At 44.6% G+C, this 25,823-nt stretch overlaps 2 protein-coding genes across 2 annotated transcripts; one reads left to right on the forward strand and one right to left on the reverse strand.

The window, feature by feature from the left end:
• Window positions 1-232: 232 nt before the first annotated feature.
• LOC106553754 (uncharacterized) lies at window positions 233-5,429 on the reverse strand. The gene is made up of 3 exons (XM_014072320.2): window positions 4,575-5,429; window positions 2,262-2,349; window positions 233-1,737 (listed from the first exon to the last, which is right to left on the reverse strand). Exons 1-3 carry the CDS (start codon window positions 5,337-5,339, stop codon window positions 428-430), a joined length of 2,163 nt encoding a protein of 720 aa, XP_013927795.2. The 5' UTR covers window positions 5,340-5,429; the 3' UTR covers window positions 233-427.
• Window positions 5,430-13,876: 8,447 nt separating this feature from the next.
• On the forward strand, window positions 13,877-25,510 carry LOC106553756 (uncharacterized). Its single transcript, XM_014072322.2, has 3 exons — window positions 13,877-14,029; window positions 20,643-20,769; window positions 24,341-25,510. The coding sequence occupies exons 2-3, from the start codon at window positions 20,727-20,729 to the stop codon at window positions 25,267-25,269; spliced, it is 972 nt and encodes a 323-aa protein (XP_013927797.2). The 5' UTR covers window positions 13,877-14,029; window positions 20,643-20,726; the 3' UTR covers window positions 25,270-25,510.
• Window positions 25,511-25,823: the final 313 nt, after the last annotated feature.

Here is a 25,823-nt window from a genome sequence, read left to right on the forward strand (position 1 = left end):
CTGTTGGAATAGCCAGGTTTTAAGGGCTTTGCGGAAGGCCTGGAGGGTGGTGAGGGTCCGAATCTCCATGGGGAGTTCGTTCCAGAGGGTCGGAGCAGCCACAGAGAAGGCTCTCCTCCGAGTGGTTGCCAGTCGACACTGGCTGCCGGATGGAATTCGGAGGAGGCCTAATCTGTGGGATCCAATCGGTCTAGTGGAGGTAATTGGCAGCAGGAGGTCTCTCAAGTTTCCATTGGGGAAGCTTGACCTACCATCAACGTTTTCTTCCTCACGGCTTCAACTCTATGAATTGCTTCTTCTATTTTATTCTAGCCTGAAAAGATGGGTTAGCTTGAAAGGAAGATGGATCTTAACAAAAACTTGTGCCATTCGTATGTGGACTTTTTACTTGTTGCCAGCCCTTGGGGAAATCCACCTCATTTTTATGCTACGCTGCCTGGTTATGTTCCACCATAATTATCGCATCAACTCTGGCTAAATCCTTTCCCACTGCTGGCCCATGCGCGTGGTTTCTCTCATGTTTCAAGAGAGACGCTTTGTGACTGAACTTTTTCCCGCAGTCCAAACACCCAAAGGGCTTCTCCCCCGTGTGGCTTCTCTGATGATTAATCAGGTTGGATCGCTGACTGAAGCTCTTCCCACATGCCGCGCAGTCATACGGTTTCTCCCCCGTGTGAGTTCTTTGGTGGCCGACCAGGAATTCTCTCCGGCTGAAGCTTTTCCCACACTCCAAACACACGTACGGCTTTTCCCCTGTGTGAATCCTCTCATGGATACGGAGAACTGAGCTGCAACTAAAGAATTTCCCGCAGCTGGCACACTCGTACGGTTTCTCCCCTCTGTGAGTTCTCTCATGGGATGTCAAGCTTGAACTGTTGCTGAAGGATTTCCCGCAGTCGGGGCAGCTGTAAGGTTTCTCCCCTGTGTGGATTCTCTGGTGGTTCAGAAGGTTTGAACTCTGGCTGAAATTCTTCCCGCAGTCTAAACATTTGTACGGTTTCTCTCCGGTATGGAGTCTTTGATGGCGGACAAGACTTGACCTAAAGCTGAAGTTTTTCCCACAATCTGTGCACGTGAATGGTTTCTCACCCGTCTGAAGGTCAGGAGTTCTCTTTTCATGTTCTGAATGTTTGGATGGATCCCTTTCACCATAGGCATTCTCCTGCTTTCCTGGGGCTGAACTGCAAATAAAGCTTTTACCCCAATTCGAACATGAACGAAGACTTCCTCCCCTCGGCTCTAAGATCTGACTGGAATCGTGCCCGCATTCGGCACATCTGTACAGTTTCTCTCCAACAGGGATCCTCTGCAGATTACTTTGAGAAACCTTTTGAGGCAACCCATCCTGACCATCGATGGTCAATTCTATTCTCCTTTGTTTGTTCTGCCCAAAAATGGAGTCCCAGCTTTCACCACTTTTGTTACGTTGGTATGGCTGTTTTTCAGCTTCCATTTTCTGGCATGTAGGAAGATCACAAGCATCGTCTCCGGGTGTTCTTTTCCAGATGTTTTGACTGAAGATGTTGGCATCCTCTTTCTCAAAGGTATGTTTTTCTGCTCCTCCTTGTTCTAAGGGCCTCCCTTCATTCCTCTCTGTCTCTTGATGACATTTTGTCATGCTCCCCATCTGGGACAAGGAGAAAAGTTCTCGTGTGGCTTTATCAAATGGAACTCCAGTAAGTGCCATCAGGTGGGAAATTCCTTTCATAAACCTCTTCCTCTTGTTTTCAACCATTTCTACGGGGAAATAACAGAGAGAAATGAGGCTGTGGAGAGGATTTTGACATTTAATATCTCACTGCTTCTCCCCAATTAAACAGAGAGCAGCATAGGTGATATGATGATTCTCTTCTCACAATAAAAAAAAAATCCCAAATGTTATTACGTTACAGCAGAAGCCCCATCCTTACATATATACAAGCTCCCCTACTTTGGATGCTAGTACATAAGTCATAGGTTAAAGAAAACAACTCAGAAGTATATTAGAAATTTTGCAAAATCCAAATTGGACAAAAAACGGATAGAAGCTGGACAGAGGGCAATCCAATCTGGAAATAAAAATGAATTTCCCGATAATAAGAACGATAAATCAACGGAATTATGGCTGCTCCAGAACTGGAGGTATTCAAGAAAAGATTGAACTACTATTTGTTTGAGATGGTGCAAAGACTCCTGCCTTGGGCAGGAAGTTGGAGTAGAAGACCTCCAAGGTCCCTTCCATAGACTTCCTATGATTCTATGATCTGTGACTCAAATCTTACCGAACAAGTGGATCTGATGATCTGTCCTTCGCTCAGCTGCCTTCATTCCTGTTTCCAACAAAGGCTGTTTTATTTTGATGCAATTTGTCTGGAAAAAAAAAGAACACGATTTAAGAATATTTAATAGAAAACTTTCATATTTAGCAATGCATTACAATATTATAGCCAATGTACATACATACTACACAATAATATATAGATACATACAACATTATAAGGAAGGTGGGAGGATGGCATCCTTTTGCCTTCTTTAATCCCCCATCAGTGGGATTGCAGGTTTTTTTTTTTAACAGTCCTGAAATTAACAGATACTCCAAAAAAAAAAAAAAACGTCCTGTTTACTGTGTGGGTGAAACGTGTTAAATTAGATTTGGTTTGCAGGAAAAGGCTGGCTGTTTGTGAAGATCCAGACTCTGTGTGTGTGTGTGTGTGTGTGTGTGTGAGAGAGAGAGAGAGAGAGAGAGTGAGAGTGAGAGTGAGAGTGAGAGAGAGAGAGAGAGAGAGAGAGAGAGAGAGAGAGAGCGAGAGAGAGAGAGAGAGAGCCCCCATGAGCCCATTTTCATTGAACAAACTTAGTTTGAAGAAAAACTGCAAATGTGATTCCTAAATTAGGTAACAGTAATGTTTCTTGTAGTTGGACCTAATTTCTAACCAATTAATTAATTAATTAGCGGTTTCATGCGGAGAGCAGGAATGTTACACAACTTCAAAGTCTATATCCTAGGACAGTGATGAGCAACCTTTTTGGCGTGGTGTGTCAAAAATCGGCAAAAAATCGAGCATAACTCGCGTTGTGTGTCACTTTGACAAAAACATAATTTTGCGCAATTTATAGTTTAAACTACAAAAATGTATAATTGCAATATATAATTGTATTTAATAAACCAAAAACAAATTATTTAACATACCTGCTTAGTAACTTCTTTGTTCATCAGTCGATTTTGTTGCCCTTGATATTATTGAACTTGTTTGGGGTGCCGTGAACCAGGGCTGTGGAGTCGGCTGCTTCCAGCTCCACGTCCTCATCAACATGCCGCTCCAGCCCGCCCCTGCTATGAATATTCCTAGTGACGCGAGGGCGAAGAATATGAATATTCATAGCGGGGGCGGGCCGGAGCGGCATGTTGATGAGGACGTGGAGCTGGAAGCAGCAGACGCCACAGCCCTGCCGTGAACTGAGATAAGTGTGGTGTGGTCGTAACTGACAGTCCCAGGAGTAGACTCTCTGTGCTAGCCTGACTGGAGAGAGGCGCGCACTGTTCCCGCGCTCTTCTCCTGCGGGTCCTCCCTCACTGCGCTGATGACGTGTGTGCGCACGGCACGCACGCCTTACCAGCAGCCCCTGCGCTCAGAAAGGGGCGGCGGCAATACAGTAAGTGAGTGTGGGCGGGGGAGATCACACGTCCCGCCCCCCCGTTCCTCCAGCACAGATTCTTTCATCCTCGGCGGCCGTGCAGGAGCCGAGGATGAATCACATGAAATCCTGGTCATGTCACCCCAAATGGCTATGCGTGTCAGCACTGACACGTGTGTCATAGGTTTGCCATCACTGTCCTAGGACAAGTCCCGTCAGCATTGGTGGTATTTTCTTCTTGGTAGCTCCTTGATTAGGCTGTTGTTTACTATTTGATTTTTTTTCTCAGATTGTTAATTTGGTATTAATACTGGTGTCAATCCCTGCTTTAATACTGGTGTTAATCCCTGCTTATCTGAGGGTTGATTATTGTTAAGGAGGCATTTTGGTCATTTAGTTTTTGTCCCACCAATCCTGACAGGGCAAGTCACTATACATAAACAGAGAGCATTCCCTTCTAGCACTAAGATAAAGGTAAAGGTTCCCCTCACATATGTGCTAATCCTGACTCTAGGGGGCGGTGCTCATCTCCGTTTCAAAGCCGAAGAGCCAGCGCTGTCCGAAGCCGTCTCCGCGATCATGTGGCCGGCATGACTAAGATTCACGGAACGCTGTTACCTTCCCACCAAAGGTGGTTCCTATTTTTCTACTTGCACTTTTTATGTGCTTTCGAACTGCTAGGTTGGCAGAAGCTGGAACAAGTAACAGGAGTTCACTCCGTTATGCGGCGCTAGGGTTTCGAACTGCCGAACTGCCAACCTTTCTGATCGACAAGCTCAGCGTCTTAGCCACCGTGTGTCCCTGGTTCTAGCACTAAAGCTGTTACTTAATTGGTTAATGAAAAGTCTGCAAGAAATCAACCAAGCACAGAGAGCACCAAGAATTCTATGGTTCAACCCTGAGCTGCAAACATTATCTTCTATTAGGACCACCTGGTTGGTCCAAATGAAAAGACTCACCTGCTCTTCTTGCACTTCAGATGCTTCTTTCCACAGCAAGAAATCTTCTGCTAGGGCCACCGCTTGGAGGGAGGTCTCTGGGTTGTCTTCCCTAACCCAGTTTTGCATCTCTGGTGGCAGAATTTCCAGGAACTGTTCCAGGATCACCAGCTCTACAATCTGCTCCTTCGTGTGACTCTCGGGCTTCATCCATTGATGGCCGAGATCCTGGAGGTGTCCAAATGCTTCTCGAGGCCCCGCAGCCTCCTCGTAGCGAAACTGCCTGAATCGCTGGCACAGTCCCTCCAACCTGATCTTGTCCTTCTCCAGGACTTCCTCTCCAGCTTTCAGAGAACAATCCAAGCTTTGGATGGCATGAGCTTTCCTACTAAAGTCTGTCAGGACTTCAGATGTAACTATTCCTCTATACTCTGGGTTGGCATGAGGCATGGCCTCCAACAATGTGGTAGAGGAATTATGGTCAGCCCACTCTTCGGATCCAAGCCGCTGAAATTGGATTTCTTTGGAATGAGATCTTTTCTGGATATTATGCCATGGAACCTCTGAACCCAACTCCTCTAATGGCTCTCCTTTAATCTGCAGGGGATCCACATTGGATGGAATTTTTCCAACCCAGTCCTCATGGAGAACATTTCTTCCTCCTTCCTCCATTTTCTCCCCTGGAGCTTGCTCAGAGCTTGCGGACGCCTGCATTTTTATTCCTGGCAAGAGAATTGGTCCTGGAAACAGGATAATGGGAGAGGAATTAAAGACAAGGAAGGTCATATCAACTTAGCCATGCCTCTTTATTTTCTAATGTCTTGTAGAATGTGATGGCCTTCCCATACTTGTTGGAACTGCAGCTACATGGGGCTACCCTTGAAGACTTCCTGGAAGCTTCAGCTGGCCCAGAACGCAATGCTACAGGCGGTAATGGGTAGTATGCCCATGAAACATCTCTGTTTCCTGAAATTGCACCAATTGCTAATTTGCTTCTGGGTACAATTCAAGGTGATGATCATTACTTACAAAGCCCTCATGGACTAAGTCCTGCTTAATTGAGAGATTGCCTGTTTCCCACAGTGTTTGTCTGGCCAATTTGATCTGGCAGGCTTTGCGCTCTGTGTGTTCCTTTGATGTCTTTCAAAAGGTTGTCCAGTCTATTTTTGAAAACCTCCAGTGATGGAGTTCCAAGAACTTCTGGAGGAGGCCAGCCGTTACATTACCATATTTTTCAGAATATTAGAAGAACCTTCCCCCCCCCCAAATGGTGAAAATTTGGGTACGTATTATTCACTGAATGTAGCCCCACCCACCCACCGTCTCCCACCCTTTGGCCTCTGTCTCCCAGCAATTTACCCCCTTGCAGCAAATTGGGGGGGGGGGCTTGCGGAGGCTGCAATAGGCTATAGCAATCCCTGCAGTGTGAAACAGCTGATGGGGAGGCACACTTAAACTGAAAGTGAAACTTGCTGTTTGTTCCACTAGGCAATATGCTGGGAGGCAGAGGCAGATTTTTTTTTCTTGTGCTAATCAGGCTGTTTGCTGCAAGAAGGCAAGTCAATAACTATAAATGCCTATAGAATGTTCAAATTATTAGACTTGTTTTTTTTAAAGACTGCTTTATTATTGTTCTAGACAGCTTAACAAAATGAAGAAGCTTTTAAAAATTAAATGCTTGATCTGAAGAGGCCCAGTGCTATTGCATCTTCTTTTAAAAAGCACAGAATGACTATACTTCCAGAAAGCACATCAATTTTAACAGCATCTGTACAAGTATAGTCTGAAATGTAACACTACAGTGTATATTGTCTGTACTGCTTGCTGTTTGTTGCAACAAGGCAAATTGCTGGGAGGCAGAAGCAGATTTTTTCCCCTTGATTTCCTCCCCAAAAGCTACAGTTGCAAGAAAAAGTATGTGAACCCCTTGGGATTACATGGCGTTTTGCTTTAATTGGTCATAAAATGTGCTCTGAACTTCATCTAAGTCACAACAATAGACAAACACAGTTTGCTGAAAATAATACTACACAAACATTAGATGTTGCCATGGTTTAATTGCACATAACATGTAAACATTCACAGTGCAGGGAGGAAAAAGTATGTGAGCCCCTAGCCTAATGACGTCTCCAAGAGCTAATTGGAGCCAGGAGTGAGCCAACCTTGACTCCAATCAGTTTGATGATATTGGATGTGTTGCGGACAGCTGTTCTGCCCTTTAAAAACACACACCTGTTGTGGGTTTACTGGTTTCAAGAAGCACTGTCTGGTGTGAACCATGCCTCGCAGAAAAGAGCTCTCAGAAGACCTACGATCAAGAATTGTTGACTTGCATGAAGCTGGAAAGGGTTACAAAAGTATCTCCAAAAGCCTTGATGTTCATGTGTCCACGGTAAGACAGACTGTCTACAAATGGAGAAAGTTTAGCACTCTTGCTACTCTCCCTAGGTGTGGTCGTCCTGTAAAAATGACTGCAAGAGCACAGTGCAGAATGCTTCATGAGGTAAAGAAGAATCCTAGAGTGTCAGCTAAGGACCTATAGAAATCTCTGGCACATGCTAACATTTTTGTTGACACATCTACAATAAGGAAAACATTAAACAAGAATGGAGTACATGGGAGGACACCACGGAGGAAGCCATTGCTGTCAAAAAAAAAAATTGCAGCACGTTTGAAGTTTGCACAAGAGCACCTGGATGTCCCACAGCACTACTGGCAAAATATACTGTGGACAGATGAAACCAAAATTGAGTTGTTTGGGAAAAACACAAAATACTATGTGTGGAGAAAAAAAGGCACAGCACACCAACATCAAAACCTCATCCCCACTGTAAAACATGGCAGAGGGAGCATCATGGTTTGGGGCTGCTTTGCTGCCTCAGGGCCTGGACGGATTGTTGTCATTGATGGGAAAATGAATTCCAGAGTTTATCAAGACATTTTGTAGGAAAACGTATGACCATCTGTCTGCCAACTGAAGCTCCGCAGGGGATGGGTGATGCAACAGGACAATGACCCAAAGCATACAAGTAAGTCAACACAAAATGGCTTCAACAGCACAGAATACGTCCTCTTGAGTGGCCCAGTCAGAGTCCTGACCTCAACCCAATTGAAATGCTGTGGCATGACCTTAAGAGAGCAATTCACACCAGACATCCCAAGAATATTGCTACACTGAAACAGTTTTGTGAAGAGGAGTGGTCCACAATTACTCGATATCGTTTTGCAGGTCTGATCTGCAACTACAAGAAACGTTTGGTTGAGGTTATTGCTGCCAAAGGAGGGTCAACCAGTTATTAAGTCCAAGGGTTCACATACTTTTTCCTCCCTGCACTGTGAATGTTTACATGTTATGTGCAATTAAACCATGGCAACATCTAATGTTTGTGTAGTATTATTTTCAGCAGACTGTGTTTTTCTATTGTTGTGACTTAGATGAAGTTCAGAGCACATTTTATGACCAATTCATTCAAAACTCCACATAATCCCAAGGGGTTCACATACTTTTTCTTGCAACTGTAGGTGTGTCTTATATTTTAGAGCATCTTATCTGCCAAAAAATACGGTAATTGTTCTCACTGACAGGAAGTTTCCTGTCAGTGACAAATTCCTTGCGTGTCCAATCACACTTGGCCAATAAAGAATTCTATTCTATTCTCCTTAATTCTAGGTTGGATCTGTCTTCAATAAGCTTTCATCTACCAGTGTCCATCAGGGCTGGAGAAATTCTGGCTTTCTACGTGTTGCTGTACAACTTCAACAATCCTAACCAACACAGCCCATTGTAAAAGCATGTGGCAGCAACACAAGGAGACAGGGGAGGGAATGGTTAGATAAGAGGCAGCATAGATAAAGAGATAAGATCCATGGTAGCACAGTCGTTAGAGTGCAGTACTGCAGGCTACTTCTACTGACTTCTGTCTGCCTGCAATTTGGTAGTTCGAATCTCACCAGGCTCAAGGTTGACTTAGCCTTCCATCCTTCCTAGGTGGGTAAAATGAGGACCCAGATTGTTGGGGGAAAACATGCTGACTGTGTAAACCGCTTAGAGAGGGCGGGAAAGCACTGTGAAGCGGTATAGAAGTTTAAGTGTTATTGCTATTGCTATAGGCTGCAGCTGGTGAGTGGACAGGGCAAGAGGCTCAGAAGAGACCCGAGTTTCTTGGATTACAATGAGGGGAAGAGGCTGAGAGGGGGGGAACTGTATTTTCAGACATGCAGGATTCTGTCAATATAGCCTTACTATAACATGGAATTAGCTCATCTGCTCATGATTTAGTTTACCCAGTGAGGCCATGGACCAGTGGTGGGTTTCAAAATTTGTTGGAACCTCTTCTGTAGGTGTGGCCTGCTTTCTGGGTCCACTGGTGGAACCTCTTCTAACCGGTTCGGTAGATTTGACGAACCGGTTCTACCGAATAGGTGCGAACTGGTAGGAACCCACCTCTGCCATGGACCCCTGGAGAGAAATATTGAAAGTTATATAGGTAGTCCTCAACTACCTGTATGTCTAAGAAAATATATGCTATGCACCTGAGATAGAGAGCAGGAGCAGCTGCCTTTTGCATCTCTGCTGCGGAGAGGGAGGGGGGCAGCAACCTCTTGGAAAAATTATCTCATGATGTAATATGAATAGTTGACCTTTGATTTCTAAAAGTCAACTTGCAGAGAAGAAAAACAAAACAAAACTAAGCAAAGATAAGAAAACAGCACTTCCTCTACTTTTATCACAGGTAGCCTGAAAGCAACACAAACAGCTTGGTCAGTTTTTCACACGGTAGGACTAGTAACTTGACATGCCTGTCTCTGCTTGTTCCAAAATTTTGATTTGCGTGTAGAAAAAGGTACTAGTCCAGCCTTCTGCACTGCGGAACTGGATGCCTGAATATAATATAATATAATATAATATAATATAATATAATAAATATAATATAATATAATATAATATAATATAATATAATATAATATAATATAATATAATATAATATAATATAATATAATATAATATAATATAATATAATATAATATAATATAATATAGAACAGAATAAAGAATAGAATAGAATAGAACGCTTTATTGGCCAAGTATGATTGGACGCACAAGGAATTTGTCTTTGGTGTATATGCTCTCAGTGTACATAAAGAAAAATAAAATAGAATACATTCATCAAGGATCATAAGATACAACACAGTGATAGTCATAAGTTACTAATAAGCAATCAAATTATACTAGGAAACAAATAAAATATAAATTTTAACAATACAAGCAACATGGTTATAGTCATAAGTGGAAAGAGATAGCTACTAGGAAGGAAGAGAGTAATAATAGTAATACAATCTTAGTAGGTAATATGACAGCGTTGTGGGAATTATTTGTTTAGCAGAGTGATGGCATTCGGGGGGGGGGGGAAACTGTCCTTGTGTCTAGTTGTTTTGGTGTGCAGTGCCCTATAGCATCGTTATGAGGGTAGAAGTTAAAAACAATTTATGTCCAGGGTGTGAGGGATCTGTAGTTATTTTCACAGTCCTCTTTTTGACTCATATGTTCAGTGCAGTATTCATGTCTTCGATGGAAGGCAGGTTAGTAGCAAGGAAGAAAGCAGAGGAAGAAACCACGTCTTTCCTTGAATATTAGCTAAAAGAAAGAAGGGGAAGGAGCTACGGTGGTTTTCAATTTTCTTTTTATCTTTGCCCTAAAACAAAACTTCTGTCAGTTAAGCTGCAGAACAACAAGATTCTGGTTTTATTTCCCGCATCTCTATCTACTTACAGGTTTGCAACTCTGTAAAATCCCAGCATCTAAAATATTATGCATGCAAATTAAACAAATGAATTTTTGGTGATTATTTCTCCCCCTATTGTTATCAAAAGATTAACACGCATTTGCATGCACAGTGATGGCACTGCATATATTATTGTGTGGCAAGCGCTAATATACATTTACCCTAGGCATAATAACATACCTGGGTGGGAGATTTGACTGGTAATTGAATAGGGGAAATGCTACTGCCTTGAATTGGAATGGATAATAGGGAAGGGGGAAAAACCTATGGGGGAGGGGGAAGTAATGTCAAACTGTTGTAAATTATTGCCAAGAAAACAACTCGGTTCATTTGATCACCTGCAGCTGAGCTGGACTGAACAGTGTTTATTTTCAGAGCCCTCTTTTTGACTCATATGTTCAGTGCAGTATGGAAGGCAGGTTAGTAGCAAGGAAGAAAGCAGAGGAAGAAAGCACATCTTTCCTTGAATATTAGCTAAAAGAAAGAAGGGGATCCTTCTTTATCCTTCCAAAGATCAGTTCTTTTTTAAAAAAATGTTCTTTTGTTCATATTCTTAACAAGCTTGCAAGCCAGGTTAAGTTTAGAGATCGAAATGGCACAAAGTGACCCAGTGGGGTTCAGGATCGACCAGGGCAGGGAATCTTAATCCGCATTTCCCAAGGAGTAAATCTCCCTGACTCTAATACTATGCCACCTGCAGTAGTGCAGCCCACTACTTGCTCGCTTAAACAGAAAAAAAAGAAAAGAAAAGAAAGCCCGTTGAGTTCAGCGAGGCTTACCAAACAGGTATAGTAGGATCGCAGGACGCTTACCTGGAAATAAGCCCAAGAGAACTCCAGGCAGGCTGCCTTCTCAAGAGCCCAAAGGCCGGGCGACCCCGGGGTATTGCTTCGCCCCCGTAGGGCTGGCGTCGTTGCAGAGATGCGGGGGAGTCCGGGCTCGCGTCCAAAGAAAATAAACAGCCGTCTCACGTTCCCAACAAACCCCCATTGGAAAGAGGGGTGGGGGTCAGTGGGAGCGCCGTGCCTCCTCTCGGCGCGTCCCTTTCGCTCTAGACGCGCCGCTGGGAAGAGAGAGCGAGGTTAGGTTGCTTGGAGGACGCGGCGAGCAGTTCTGGCGGTGGCTTCGGGAGATAGGCGCCTCTGTCTGGCCTTTCGCCAGCTCTATCCCGGCCTGCTGGGAGCCTCCTCTTCCTTGCCCTGCTTTCCGGGCCCGTCCCACTTTCCCTCGCTCACCTGTGCGGCGGCAGAAAACCTTTCCCGCGGCGTTTTTGCACGGCCGCGCCACCTTTCCACTTTCACTAGGGCGGTCTAGACCGGGAAGGCAGCGCTCGCGTATTGTGCTCTCCACCTGTGGTCTTGTGCGCTCTCGCTCTCTCTCTCTCTCACACACACACAATCTCTCTTTTACACACACCCTCCCTCCCTCGTTCTCTCTCTCACATACACACAATGTCTCTCTTACACGCAGAATCTCTCTTACACACACCCTCCCTCGTTCTCTCTCCCTCCCTCTCTCTCTCTCACACACTCCCTCCCTTAGTCTCCCTCCCTCACTCTTTCACAATGTCTCTCTTACACGCAGAATCTCTCTTACACACACCCTCTCTCGTTCTCTCCCTCCCTCCCCTCTCTCTCACACACTCCCTCGTTCTCTCTCTCTCTCTCTCTCACACACACACACACACAATCTTTTTCTATACACACAGAGAATCTCTCACACACACTCTTGTTCTCTCTCTCTCTCTCTCTCACACACACACACAGTCTCTCTCTCTCTTACACACACAATCTCTCTCTCTCTCTCACACACACACACATCTTTCCCTCCCTCCCTCTTTCTCTTTCCCACACTCTCACCTGTGATGTTTTGGCATTCTATTCCCTTGGCCCTTCCTTTGTTTTCCCATTTGACAAGGACCACAAAGTTCGCAACCTTTCCGGAATGCAGATTTCACCTGTGTGAATCCCCTCCCTCTTTACATCTCTCCACCACCCTCTACTTCATTCCCCTTTTCTCTTGTTTGCTTTTAGCAGTGAGTGAGCACAGTTTCATCTTGCCCACAAGATCCACCTTTCTTCATCCCAATTTGCATCAGAAACTGAAATAAACAGTTTCTTTATTATCTATGCTTCTTTGTAAGCTCTTGTAATCAAACTGTCAGATGGCATGTTTCTATCAGGTAGCTTTTCTTTGTAAGGCCACAGACATTCCCTGTTCTTCTAACTTTACTCTTTCTTGTACCAAAGGTGCTTTTTCAGAGGCAACTGGACTTTCTTGGGTTTTTTTAAAAGTCATTTTGCTTCTCATCCAAGAAGCTTCTTCAGCTCTGACTGGACAGGGGGAATGGAAGGGTTTATATTCCAATGAAATCCTTCCATTCCCCACTGTCCTGTCAGAGCTGAAGAAGCTTCTTGGATGAGAAGCAAAACGTCTTCAAAAGAAAAAACAAGAAAGTCCAGTTGTCCCCTGAAAAAGCACCTTTGGGACAACCATGACCTGGATAACTGAGAATCTCCAGAGACTTTTATTCTTTCTTCTTATTCTAAGCCACATTATTTTCTAAGTACATGTTCTTAAAAATGTTAAATTAGGTCTGATGCAAAAACAGCACTTTATTTTCCACATTCCTATTCCTAAGCTACAAAACCTATGCATTGAATGTGTCAATTTCCATCAGTTGCCGCCCATCAGTTACCATCCATCAGTCCTGGCACAGTGGTTAGAATGCAGTACCGCAGGATACTTCTGCTGACTGCCTTCTCAAGGTTGACTCAGCCTTCCATCTTTCCGAGGTGGATAAAATGAGGACCCAGATTGTTTGAGGGGGGAATATGCTGACTCTGTAAACCGCTTAGAGAGGGCTGTAAAGCACTGTTGAAGTGGTATATAAGTAAGTCTAAGTGCTATTGCGAATCAGTTACCATCATTGCAAAAGTTCACATTGCTTGCACACTCTACACTGATATCCTAGGATTTTTGAGGAAAACACGAGATGCATAGGAAAGCCATCACCAGCAGCATAAATAACTGGGAGCAAACAACTGTGCACATAACAATAATATACACCTGCATAAGATACCGCTGCGTCATAGAAGGTGCAGAGGACATTCCCTAAATTTTAAGGCAAAGATTGGGATGTTGATTCAGCAGCCAGAGATTTGCGAGCCCACCCCTCTCTGGTTATCATGCACACTTTCCTTACGATGCTTTAAGAAAATTTACAATCTCCGTTTCCAAGCCCTTCTCAAGCTTTCCCACTTGCTGGGCTTTCACCCCCCATCCCTGCAAAATCAATCGCTCAGATCACCACGCCTGTCATCGCCCCCCACCCCCCAAATCCTGATTTCCCCCGTGGGCGCTCTATCCTCCGCTTCCTCCCCATCCTTGTCTCTCCCCCTGCTGAAATAGTTAAAGCAGCGGATCCACCATTCCTAGAGAGGAGGGAACAGGAAATGCCGGCCAGGGCCCCTTTAGAAGGGGAGGGGGCGCGGACTCTTCCTGTCCCGCCCCCTTTCCATTCTCCCAGCGGACAGCTCAGTCCGCGACTGGCGGTGACTGCAGGTGGACTAACCTTTGTTGCTCGTCCGCTCACCCGCCCGCCCGGCGAGGGAAGGTCAGCCCGGGAGAACCGAGACGAAGACCCACCGGGCGGGCGGACAAGAGACCGAAGCCCGCGGCGGGAGCGGGGAAGGTCAGCGTCTTTGGGCCGGCTTTGCAACGCGGAGAGAGGCGAGGCAGGGCTCCGGGGGAGAGTGGGGGGGACGGACTCCGGGGACGTGCGTCCATATTGTTTTCGGGTTGCCTCTTACCAGTTTTTCTCCCCGGGGAGCTCCAGGTCTTTTTCTGCCTCGGGAGGAAAAAGCGGGGTCCACCCAAAAAAGGGTGCTGCAAGGGAGGCGGGATCGGACAGGCGAGAGTCAACCCTCCCCTCCATCCTTTGCCTTCCCGGGGGAGGGGGCTTCAAGGAGTCGTCCTTATTGTTCCCTAAGCGCTGGACAGAGGTTTTCCACGAGCTTGGATTTACTGGTGGTCTCCCATCCAGGCCTGGGCTAATCGAGTTTTGCTTGGCCGATGATCAGCCAGGATTGAATTGTCTTTCTTGCTCTCTGAGCTTGCTTGTTTTCTTGCAGGCGTTTGGTGACCCAAACTAGGTAACATCATCTGTGCTAGCAAGGAATTGAGTTTGCTGTCAGTTTATGTTCTGGTGGGTTGCCATGTCAGTGTTGGTGGGTTTGGTGGTCTTAGAGATTCTTTGGTTGGGTTGTTTGGCATCCTGACAAATCAGTCATCAATAAACAGGAAGAATAGAAATAGAGTTCTTTAGTGGCCAAGTGTGATTGGACACATAAGGAATTTGTCTTTGGTGCATATGCTCTCAGTGTACATAAAAGAAAAGATACATTCGTCAAGAATCATACCGTACAGCACTTAATGATAGTCATAGGGCACAAATAAGCAATCAAATCATACTAGGAAACAATCAATATAAATCGTAAAGATACAAGCAACAAAGTTACAGTCATGAGTGGGAGGAGATGGGTGATAGGAACAATGAGAAGACTAATAGCAATAATAATGCAGCCTTAGTGAATAGTTTGACAGTGTTGAGGGAATTATTTGTTTAGCAGAGTGATGGCGTTCAGGAAAAAACTCTGCAGGGGGATGTGGCACCTCTCTCTGCATGGCCCGTTTTTGGTCCAAGGATGCTTCAGGGAGATCTGCCAGGCCCAAAACAGGGCGTGCATGCGTGGGGGGAGAGTGGGGTGGGGGGGAGCCCATGCACCTATGTAGGGGTGTGGGGTGCATTGCATTGTGAGTGGGCATGCGAGCGTGTGGTGTCGCACATTTTGGCACGTGATGACAAAAAGGTTAGCCATCACTGATCTATATACTATGCAAAAGAGACAAGCAACCAGTCCAAAATAGAACAAAAAAGATCCAAAGACCTCTCCAGCAGCAAGCAGCACCCAGATCAGCATTAGATTAACTCCAAGATTAACATCAGACCAACAATCAAGTAATCAAGAAGCTGCAAAAGAACCATCAGTAAACGGCCCAACCAAAGAATCTCTAAGACCACCCTCCCACCAACAGGAAAAGCCACCAGAACTTAAACGGACAGCAAACCGCCCTTCCTACTGATGATGTTACCTAGCTTGGGTTATGAAACGTCTGCAAGAAAACAAGCAAGCTCAGAGAGCAACAAAGATCCTTGAGCTACATATATTCTCCTTGATTGGCAGCCAGGGTTGACGCTCAGTGTCACGTCAAGATGCCTGGCTACCTGTTAAAAGGGATTGGAAAGGGGAGGGGGGAGGAATATCGATCAATAATGACTGCATGTGGGTCATAAATTGAGGACTGTGGCTTATTCAGTCTTTCACGGGAGCGACATTTGCAACCCTGATCCTGGGAAATGATTGCAGGGGGAATGTATCAATTCAGATACTGCATTGTATGCTAGCAGAGGATTTGCTTGGTCTGGGAAAAGGGAACTATCAGGATAACAGAATAACAGTTTGAAGGGTCTCCTTGGAGATCTTCTAGTCTAACCCCCTGCTCAAGCAGGAAATCCTACATCATTTCAGACAAATTGTTGTCCAATCTCTTCTTAAAAACCTCCAGTGTTGGGAGTATTCACAAAGCCGTTCCATTGCTTTGTTTTCACTGTTACAAAATTTTTCCTTAGTTCTAGGTTAGTTCTTTCCTTGATTAGTTTCCATCCATTGTTTCTTGTCCTGTCCTCAGGTGCTTTGGAGAATAACTTGACTCCCTCTTCTTTGTGGCAGCCTCTGAGATATTGCAACGCTGCTATCATGTTGCTCCTAGTCCATCTTTTCATTAAACTAGTGTGTAGGGTAATTTAGACTAGACTTAGTGGCTAGTAGCCCTGATATTTGCAAACAGCTTGCTACGTTAATTTCTAAAGAAAACAAGAATGAAAATGTTGTTCTGCTTAGCCAATTCCCTTTGAAGTATCTGGTTGGCCAATAGGAATGCTGGTCTGGATTGGCCTTTGATCTGAACTCTTCTTGGACTCCCCCCCCTCCCCGGGGGCCCTGTTCTTCCATACTGTGTTTAGAATAGAATAGAATTCTTTATTGGCCAAGTGTGTTTGGACACACAAGGAATTTGTCCCCAGTGCATAAGCTCTGATGTACATACAAGAAACAAGTGATAAGTCTTGATTATAATCATCATAAAATACATTAATCAAAAATAATATACAAAACTGTGATAGTCATAGGATACTAAATAAGCAATCAACATAAAGCATACTAGGAAAATTAATGAAAAAATATAAATCGTAAGATACACGCAACAAAGCTATAGTCATAAGAGGATAAGGAAATAGGTAATAGGAAAGATGGAGAAGTTTAATAGTAATACAGCCCTCCTAGAGGGTTTGACGGTGTTGTAGGAGTTGTTTAGCAGAGTCATGGCATGGGGGAAAATTGTTCTTGTGTCGAGTTGTTTTGGCGTGCAATCCCCTAGAGCATCATCTTGAGGGAAAAAGTTGAAAACAGTTTATGTCCAGGATGTGAGGAGTCTGTAGGTATTTTCACAGATTTATTCCAAATTCCCAGTCATGTCAAGTTGCTTGTCAATCAATCCTTGCAGTATGTGTAATGTCCAAGAATGCATGTCTGCTTAGAAACAGCTTCTAAATATTGTGTGATTTCTTATTGCATTTTGATTTTTTTTATCTGGGAAAATGGAATTGTAATTTCTCTTCCGCATGAATTCAAGATGTCTTAAGGTCACAGTGACAAGACTTAGTCTAACATAAGAGCAGAATTCTGCGTCATAGGATAGTCTGTATTCTGAATATAGAAACCACAAACAATATCCCTAGGTTTCTTGGGGATAAAAACTATATAACAGACAGGAAGTAACAGGTGAAGCTAGGCAAAATCACATCAGATACTTGTACAATTAGCACAGGAGCCACCTAAGGCTGTGTGCTCTCTCTCCACTTCTCTCTCTATACCAATGACTGCATCTCAAACGATCCATCTGTTAAACTACTGAAGTTTGCAGATGGTACTACAGTGATTGGTCTCATTCGAGACAACGATGAAACTGCATACAGACGGGAGGTTGAACAACTAGCCTCGTAGTACGACCGGAACAATCTGGAACTGAACACACTCAAAACCATAGAAATGGTGTTAGACTTTAGGAGAAACCCTCCTATACTACCACCTCTTACAATACTAGACAACACAGTATCAACAATAGAGATCTTCAAATCTCTAGGTTCTATCATATCAAGACCTAAAATGGACACTTAACATCAAAAACATCATCAAAAAAGCACAACAAAGAATGTTTTTCCTGCGCCAACTCAGGAAGCTCAAACTTCCCAGGGAGTTGCTGATACAGTTCTACAGATGAATTATTGACTCTGTCATCTGCATCGATATAACTGTCTTGTTTGGTTCTGCATCCCAACAAAACAGACACAGACTTATGAGAATAATTAGAACCGCAGAAAAAACAATTACTACCTGTACACTGCAAAAGTCAAAAAGAGGGCTATGAAAATATTTACACACCCCTCACATCCTGGACATAAATTGTTTCAACTCCTACCTTCAAAACGACACTATAGAGCAACTGCACACCAAGACAATTAGACACAAGAACAGCCCTCACTGTTCTTCACATCCACCAAACGCCATCACTCTGCTAAATAAATAATTCCCTCAACACTGTTAAACTATTCACTAAGGCTGCATTACTATTACTGTTAGTCCTCTCATCGCTCCTATCACCCATCTCCTCCCACTTATGACTGCAGGACTAACTGTTGCTTGTATCCTTATGATTTATATTGATATTGTTTCCTGATTGCTTATTTGTACCCTATGACTATCATTAAGTGTTGTACCTTATGATTCTTGACGAATGTATCTTGTCTTTTGATGTACACTGAGAGCATGTGCACCAAAGACAAATTCCTTGTGTGTCCAATCACACTTGGCCAATAAAGAATTATATTTTATTCTATCTGCCTGTCTGTATGCATTACTATATAAAGATACTAGCAGCAGACTATTATGAAAATGAATATGTTGTCTTTTATACATTAGAAATATATGGTACTATTTAAATGGAAATAATTGGATAATTATTAAATGGCAATAAATGGATAACAAAATCCCAATTAATGGATTAATGGGTAACAATTAATGGATTAATGGATAGCAATTAATGTAATGATAGTAAATGGTGAACATGTGTCCCCATGGCACTGAAATTAAATAAAGATGCTAACAGCAGCCTATTATGATAATGAATATGTTGTCTTTTTTATATTAAAAATATGCAGTTCTATTTAAATAGAAATAACTGCATTTAATAGATAGCAATAAATGGATAGCAAACTCCAATTAATGGATGGCTAAATAGATGTCATTTGATTAATGTCTGATGCTTGGTGACTGACTCATATTTATGACAGTTGCTGTGTCCCGGGGTCACGTGATCCCCTTTTGCGACCTTCTGACAACCAAAGTCAACGCGGAAGCCAGATTCGCTTAACAACTCTGTTATTAACTTAGCAGCTGCAGGGATTCACTTAACAATGGTGGCAAGAAAGATCGTAAAACCCGGCAAAGTTCACTTAACAAATGTCTCGCTTAGCAGAATAAAATTTGGGCTCAATTGTGGACGTAAGCCGAGGACTCCCTGTATAGGAAGGGGAAAGCGCGCATCAAATATGCAAGATAGCGAGCATAGCATCTGAGCCCTGCCCCCTTTTTATTCTGCATCCAATGGCAATGCTCGTCGAAAAGGAGGCAGGGCTTGTGTCTCAATGCTACTCCTGCCGTTTTGACCCCCCCCCTCTCTCATTGCCACAGCAATAGAGAATTCCTGCAGGGGCCAATTCCTAACTGGGAAATGTAGGAAAAGGCAACACTGTACGGTTGGAAGGGCAGCTCATTAACTTAAGTTAATGTTTACATATAAGGGTTGCCTGTCAGCCAAAGGTCTTCTATGTTGCAATCATGGCAATACTTTAAACCAGTGTTTCTCGACCTTGGTGAGTTTAAGATGTGTGGACTTCAACTCCCAGAATTCCCCCGCCAGGAGTTAAAGTCCACACATCTTAAAAGTTTACATATAAGGGTTGCCTGTCAGCCAAAGGTCTTCTATGTTGCAATCATGGCAATACTTTAAACCAGTGTTTCTCGACCTTGGTGAGTTTAAGATGTGTGGACTTCAACTCCCAGAATTCCCCCGCCAGGAGTTAAAGTCCACACATCTTAAAAGTCACCAAGGTCGAGAAACACTGGTTTAAAGTATTGCCATGATTGCAACACATATATTGTTTAAGCCCTGATTTAAACGGGTCAGGTATTTTGGGGAAAAAGGGGCATGCAGAGGCTTTGGGAAGCTTGTAGAGTGCTCCTGGGGGCTGGGCAAAACTGGCCCGTTTCCCCCCCTCTTTTTTGCCCCCCCCCAGCCCTCAGGAGCACTATGCGCCTCCCAAACCCTCTGCATGTCCATTTTTGCAAAGGGGCGGGGTTTCGGGAGGCCAAAAATGCTGTATTCAGTGTATAAGACGCACCCAGATTTTCACCCCCTTTTTTGAGGGAAAAAGGTACGTCTTATATTCTGAAAAATACGGTAATAGCACTAGTACATCTTAGACATTACTTCTTTCTTAAGGAAGGATTAAATGCCTTCAAATTTGATTTTGGAATGGAAAAGCAGAAGCACTAGAAATACAGCTAGTCCTCAACTTACAGCAGTTCATTTAATGACTGTTCAAAATCACAACAGCACCAAAAATAGTGATTTCTGACCACATTTCACACTTGTGACTCTTGCAACATCCCCAGTGGTCACGTGATTTACATTCGAATGCTTGACAACTGGTTCATATTTATGACGGTTGTAGTGTCCGGGGGTCATGTGGTCGCCTATTGCGACTTCCTGACAGCAAACTCAATGGGGAAGCCAGATTTCGCTTAACAGCGTGTTACTAATTTAGCAACGGTAGAGATTCGTTTCACAAACGTGGCAAGAAAAGTCGCAAAACATGGACAAAACTCACTTAAAACAAATTTCTAACTTAGCAAACCTAAATTCTGGGCTCAGTTGTGGTCGTATGTCGAGGACCACCTGTAAAAGCAGAAATTGGGGGGCGGAAAATGATCTGAAAAAGATTAAGGAGAGAAATTTGCTTCCGGTTCCTGCCATGTGATCATGGTGAGGCTCTTGATTCCTCCTACCAGGTCTGGGAAGAAATTGATACATGCCTCTTCATGGTATTCTCTTTTTTTTCCTCCTAGGCATCAGGTAGTGGAGAAAGAGAGAGTCGCTTCTGCTAAGACGGCCGAAGTTCTCTCTCTGATTCGGTAAAGATCCAACTTCCCATGGAGGCCATCGCGGAAGAGGATGAAAATGCGAGCTTGCTGGGTAAGAGAATTTGGGGGCAGCTGGATCAAGACACTCCACTCAGTGGTGGGTTCCAGACGGTATGCCCTGGTATGGGCGTACCAATGGCCACTGTAGCGGAACGCTGTTTTGATGGACCTGCCTGCGTTCCTTACCTGTTTTTAAGCCAATCGGACCATTTGCACACCCGTGTACAGTGCCTGCGTGACCTCTGCCAAGCAGCTGGAGCGTCGCAGGGTGGTGGGTATGCTTGCGTGCGCAGCATACGTGCCCGAGGTGGACGCCCAGCCCTGTCACAGTGTACGGGTTGCGACGGAATCCGGAACCCACCATTGACTTTGCTTCCAGAAACAAATAATAAAAGGGAATTTCTTGCTCTTTCCATGTCCAGGCCACTTCTGGCCTGGGAACTATATCTTACTTCAATACAGCTACTCTTTTACTAGCAAAAGTTCATTTAGTGGCCATCCGAAGTTACAATGGCACTGGAAAAAAGTGACTTACGACCACGTTTCACAATTACAAACCGTTGCAGCAGCCCCGTGGTCATGTGATCACAATTCAGACACCCGGCAATTGAGTCATATTTATGACGGTTGCGGCGTCCTGGGGTCACGTGATCCCCTTTTGCGACCTTCTGACAAGCAAAGTCAATGGGGAAGCCAGATTCAATTAACAACTGTGTGACTTAACAACTGCAGTGATGCACTTAACAACTGCAGCAAGAAAAGTCGTAGAATGCGGCAAATCTCACTTAACAAATGTCTCACTGAGGAACAGAAACTTTGGGCTCAATTATGGTCGTAAGTAGAGGACCACCTGTGCTGGTGATGGGAAAATACCCTGGGCCGCATTCAAGCAAGCAGGCTAATTCAGAGGCCAAGCTGGTTATCTGATTTGGTCCTTCAGGACAGTGTTTCTCAACCTTGGCAACTTGAAGATGTCCGGACTTCAACTCCCAGAATTCCCCAGCCAGCGAATGCTGGCTGGGGAATTCTGGGAGTTGAAGTCCGGACATCTTCAAGTTGCCAAGGTTGAGAAACACTGCTTTAGGAGAACTGTCAGAAAATGTCTGAAGATTCTTTTTCTTCTTCTTCTGCCATGTCCGTCATCGGATGTTGCTGATCATGTTGGTGATCCTATTTTTGTCAACAGCCGCATGAAAAAGTGTTGCTGAGATTTGTCCAAACCAGACCCTTAGATTTTGAAGCCCTGATGTTCTTCTTCTGCCTGGACCTCTTTTGCCTTCAGTCTTTCCCTGGAGGATGAAGTGAAGTATGCCGTATTTTTCTGGGTGTCACATACTGTATTTTTCGGAGTATAAGATGCACCTTTCCCCCCAAAGAGGGTGAAAATCTGGATGTGTCTTATACACTGAATACAGCATTTTTGGCCTCCCGAAACCCCGTCCCCTTCACAAAAATGGACATGCAGAGGGTTTGGGAGGCTTGCAAAGTGCCCCTGGGGGCTGGGGAGGGCAAAAACGAGTGAAAAACGGGTTCATTTTTTGCTCATTTTTGTCCCCCCCTCCAGCCCCCAGGAGCACTCTAGAAGCCGCCTAAAGGCTATGCATGCCCTTTTTTGGGCAAAAAAAATTGCAAAAAGGGGCCGTTTTTTGCTCGTTTTTGCACCCTCCCTCCAGGAGCATTTTGCAGGCTTCTCAAACTTTCTGCATGCCCCGTTTTTCACAAAAAAATGAGGTGTGCAGAGAGTTTGGGAGGTCTGCAGGGTGCAGAAAGTTTTTAATAAAATATTTACCTCTTCAAAATCTTGGTGCATCTTATACTCTGGTGCGTCTTATACTCTTATAAATACAGTAACATGTCCAAAATATTCTAGCTTCTGCTTTTTTTATGGTTTTGATGATTGGCTTCCTGCCATGGCTGCCTTCCTTTGCCTACTGGCAGGGCCGATCCTGCAATTCAGAGACAGCCAGTCTTTGCCTTGGTTCCTGGTGTAAGTTCAGAGCAAAGCAAGGCATGAAAAGGAATATTCGCAACAAGATTATTGAGGCTGTCTTTGTGTGCGTGGGTGTATTTTAAAAAAAGTTAAAAGTAGTTGTGACTGCGCAACTGAATCCCTGTCCCTTATACACGGGTTTAAAAAAAAGGTAGTCAGGGCTATGACCATGGCAGATTTTAGTATTACTTTTTAACTTCCCTGTGGATGCTTGTGGTGATCAGGAAAATAAGTCCACTGTAGAGAGGATGTACGTTGTGGGAAGCTCCCAGGATGGATTCAAGCAACAAATGTACAGTTATTAGCCTCAATGTATGACCACAATTGAGCCTAAAATTTCCATTGTTAAATAAGACAGTTTTTAAATGAGTTTCGCCCCATTTTACGACTTTTCTTGCCACAGTAGTTACGTGAATCACTATAGAGTTGTTACGTGAACCTGACTTCCCATTGCCTTTGCATGTCAGAAGGTCACAAAAGATGATCACATGACCTGGGACACTTCAACCGTCATAAACATGAGCCAGTTGCCAAGCATCTGAATTTTGATGACGTGGCCACAGGGAATGCTGCAATGGTCACAAGTGTGAAAACGGTCATAGGTCACTGTTTTCAGTGCCATAACTTTGAATGCTCCCTAAACGAAGGGTTGCAAGTCAAGGACTTATCTGCACCCCAGTGAGTCGCCAACCCTTTCAAGGGTGTTGGGCATGCTTGCGGGGGAATTCTGGGAGTTGAAATCCTCCTCTCTGAAAGTTGCTAAGATTGAGAATTGCTTATCCAATGCTTGCTGGGTCAGCTGCTTCGCACAACACCCTGGATCTTTCACTGACTTGGTGAAATTTGGGAAACAGCTATTGAGCTGTAGTGGTCCGCCAGTGGCCTGCGGAGCTGGCAGCAGATTCGGACAGTGAGGAGGTTGGGGAGGAACACGGGCCAGTCCTGGAGTCTGGGGAAGGCTCTGATGAGGGCTCTGTGTCGGAGGCAGTGAGAGGGCCAGGGCCGTCTGACAGTTATCAGCTGCCTTCAGAGTCAGACATCAATCAGTGAGGCAGACGAACACTGGAGCCTGTTCCCAGCGTGTGCATGCACAGAGTTGCCAGATGAAGTGAACAGCTAAGGAACAAGGGTTGACTGGGAAGTAAGGCCACAGGTCGACCATGAATGGCCTCTCCCAGAGAAAATAAAAGAGGAGCGAAAGGGGAGTGGAATTTGCACTCTCCGAGACTCCTTGCCAAGTTTTAGAGATATCAGCCTTTCAGTTCTCCAAGCCAGATAAGGTCTGCGACGGTGTTGGGTTGCCAATTTTTTTTACTACTGGTTTGGGTGCGCATGTGCAGGAACGTCCGGGCCATTGGGCGGAGCCTCCTGCTGCCGCTACTACTGGTTCATCCGATCCGGGCCGAAGCGGGAGCAACCCACCTCTGGTCTGCAACAGTAAATCCTCCCTTGAAAGATTTTGCTGGATGTGAAGAAGCAGAATTCACAGTAAATTAATAAAAGGGGGTTTTGTCGGGACAAGGAGTTTGCTTCATGCTCTCAGGAACATGAGCAGACAAACCAACAGCATATGGTACTTTTCATATTCCTGTAATCCATTGGCTGCTTTTTTTTTTGTTTTTAATTCCTACAGGCAACGGGGAAGTGACAGAGCCCAAGGTGGCAACCTGTTGGATGGTGAGGCCTGACTATATGGAATTCAACCGAGATTTGCTGGAGGAAAACATGTATGAGTTTCCTGGGATATCTATGGTCGAGGAGGGGAGCCATTCAGAAGCTGCGGTTGAAGCGGCTTCCTTTTGTGCAAAAGGCCCCGGCTGTACCAGCACCCTCCCAGACTCCTTTAACGACCAGAAATCCACGGTTAGAGAGAAACCCTACAAGTGCTCATTCTGCGGGGAAAGTTTCAAGCAGCGTTCCTACCTGGTCAAGCACGAGAGGACGCACACGGGGGAAAAACCCTACAAGTGCTCGGTGTGTGGGAAAAGCTTCAGCCAGAGTTCCCACATCATTACGCACGAGAGGACTCACACGGGAGAGAAACCCTACCAGTGCTCGGACTGCGGGAAGAGCTTCAACCGCAAAGCCAACCTCCTGGCTCACGAGAGGACCCACACGGGGGAGAAACCCTACGCCTGTTCCGATTGCGGCAAGTGCTTCAGCCAGAGTTCGTGGCTGATGGCTCATAAAATCATCCATACCGGGGAGAAGCCGTTCAAGTGTTTGGTCTGCGGGAAGCGCTTCAATAACCGCTCGAGTCTCATTAAACACAAGCGGTCCCACTCGGAAGAGAAACCCTACATTTGCTCGGACTGCGGGAAGTCCTTCAAGGAGAGCTCTAAGCTTATTAAACACCAAAGGATCCACACGGGCGAGAAGCCGTACCGGTGCCCGTTGTGCGGCAAAGGTTTCTGCTTCAAGTCCAGCCTGAGCCAACACGAGCGGACGCACACGGGGGAGAAGCCCTACACCTGCTGCGTGTGCGGGAAAACCTTCCGGCAGAAGTCGCATCTCATCAGGCACGAGAAGATGCACATGGGAGACAAGTCCTACTCCTGTTGAGACTGCCGAAAAACCATCGGCTGGGGCTCCAGATAGCCACAGGATAGACGTTCTCCCTGCAGGGAGAGAAACAGATGAAGTTCAGCCAGCCCCTGTGGTCTCAGAAGTAAAAAGGAAAAAAACAAATGAGGAATTGGAAGGACAATGATCTGGGACTTGAAAAACAAATTCATTTAAGCCTGCTTTGTAAATCTTTTTGCAATTTTCTTTTTTCTAATAAAAGAAAACCAAAGTAGATCTCTCAACTTAGTCTGTCCGTCCTTCTTTCAAGCTTCTCAAACTGAGTTGCACTTTGAGGTAAGATGGGCAGCCTATAAAATGTGCATATAAATAAATTATAGAGTCTACCTCCTTAGAATTTATTCTGTTCTGTTCTATTATATTATTCTATTCTCTTCTATAATAGAGTAGAAGGTACTCTAAGGTAAGATGGGCAGCCTATAAATTTTATATATAAATTTTAGAGTTGATCTCCATAGAATAGAATAGAATAGAATAGAATAGAATATAGAATAAGGAATAGATAAATAGCCGAGGTGGCGCCGTGGTTAGGG

The sequence above is a fragment of the Thamnophis sirtalis genome, unplaced genomic scaffold (assembly GCF_051295495.1).
Source record: "Thamnophis sirtalis isolate CommonGarterSnake01/CBP01778 unplaced genomic scaffold, rThaSir2_p1.2 scaffold_3, whole genome shotgun sequence".
Classification (NCBI taxonomy): Eukaryota; Metazoa; Chordata; class Lepidosauria; order Squamata; family Natricidae; genus Thamnophis; species Thamnophis sirtalis.

What these genes read in the sequence shown, in the direction of transcription:
- LOC106553754 (XM_014072320.2), bottom strand. Translation starts at nt 5,339, where the DNA reads ATGACCTTCCTTGTCTTTAATTCCTCTCCCATTATCCTGTTTCCAGGA. An exon ending in CTGAAGTGCAAGAAGAGCAG is followed by an intron (nt 2,350 to 4,574) that starts GTGAGTCTTTTC and finishes TTTTTTTTCCAG; the next exon opens with ACAAATTGCATCAAAATAAA. An exon ending in TCATCAGATCCACTTGTTCG is followed by an intron (nt 1,738 to 2,261) that starts GTAAGATTTGAG and finishes ATTTCCCCGTAG; the next exon opens with AAATGGTTGAAAACAAGAGG.
- LOC106553756 (XM_014072322.2), top strand. Translation starts at nt 20,727, where the DNA reads ATGGAGGCCATCGCGGAAGAGGATGAAAATGCGAGCTTGCTGG. An exon ending in TGAAAATGCGAGCTTGCTGG is followed by an intron (nt 20,770 to 24,340) that starts GTAAGAGAATTT and finishes TAATTCCTACAG; the next exon opens with GCAACGGGGAAGTGACAGAG.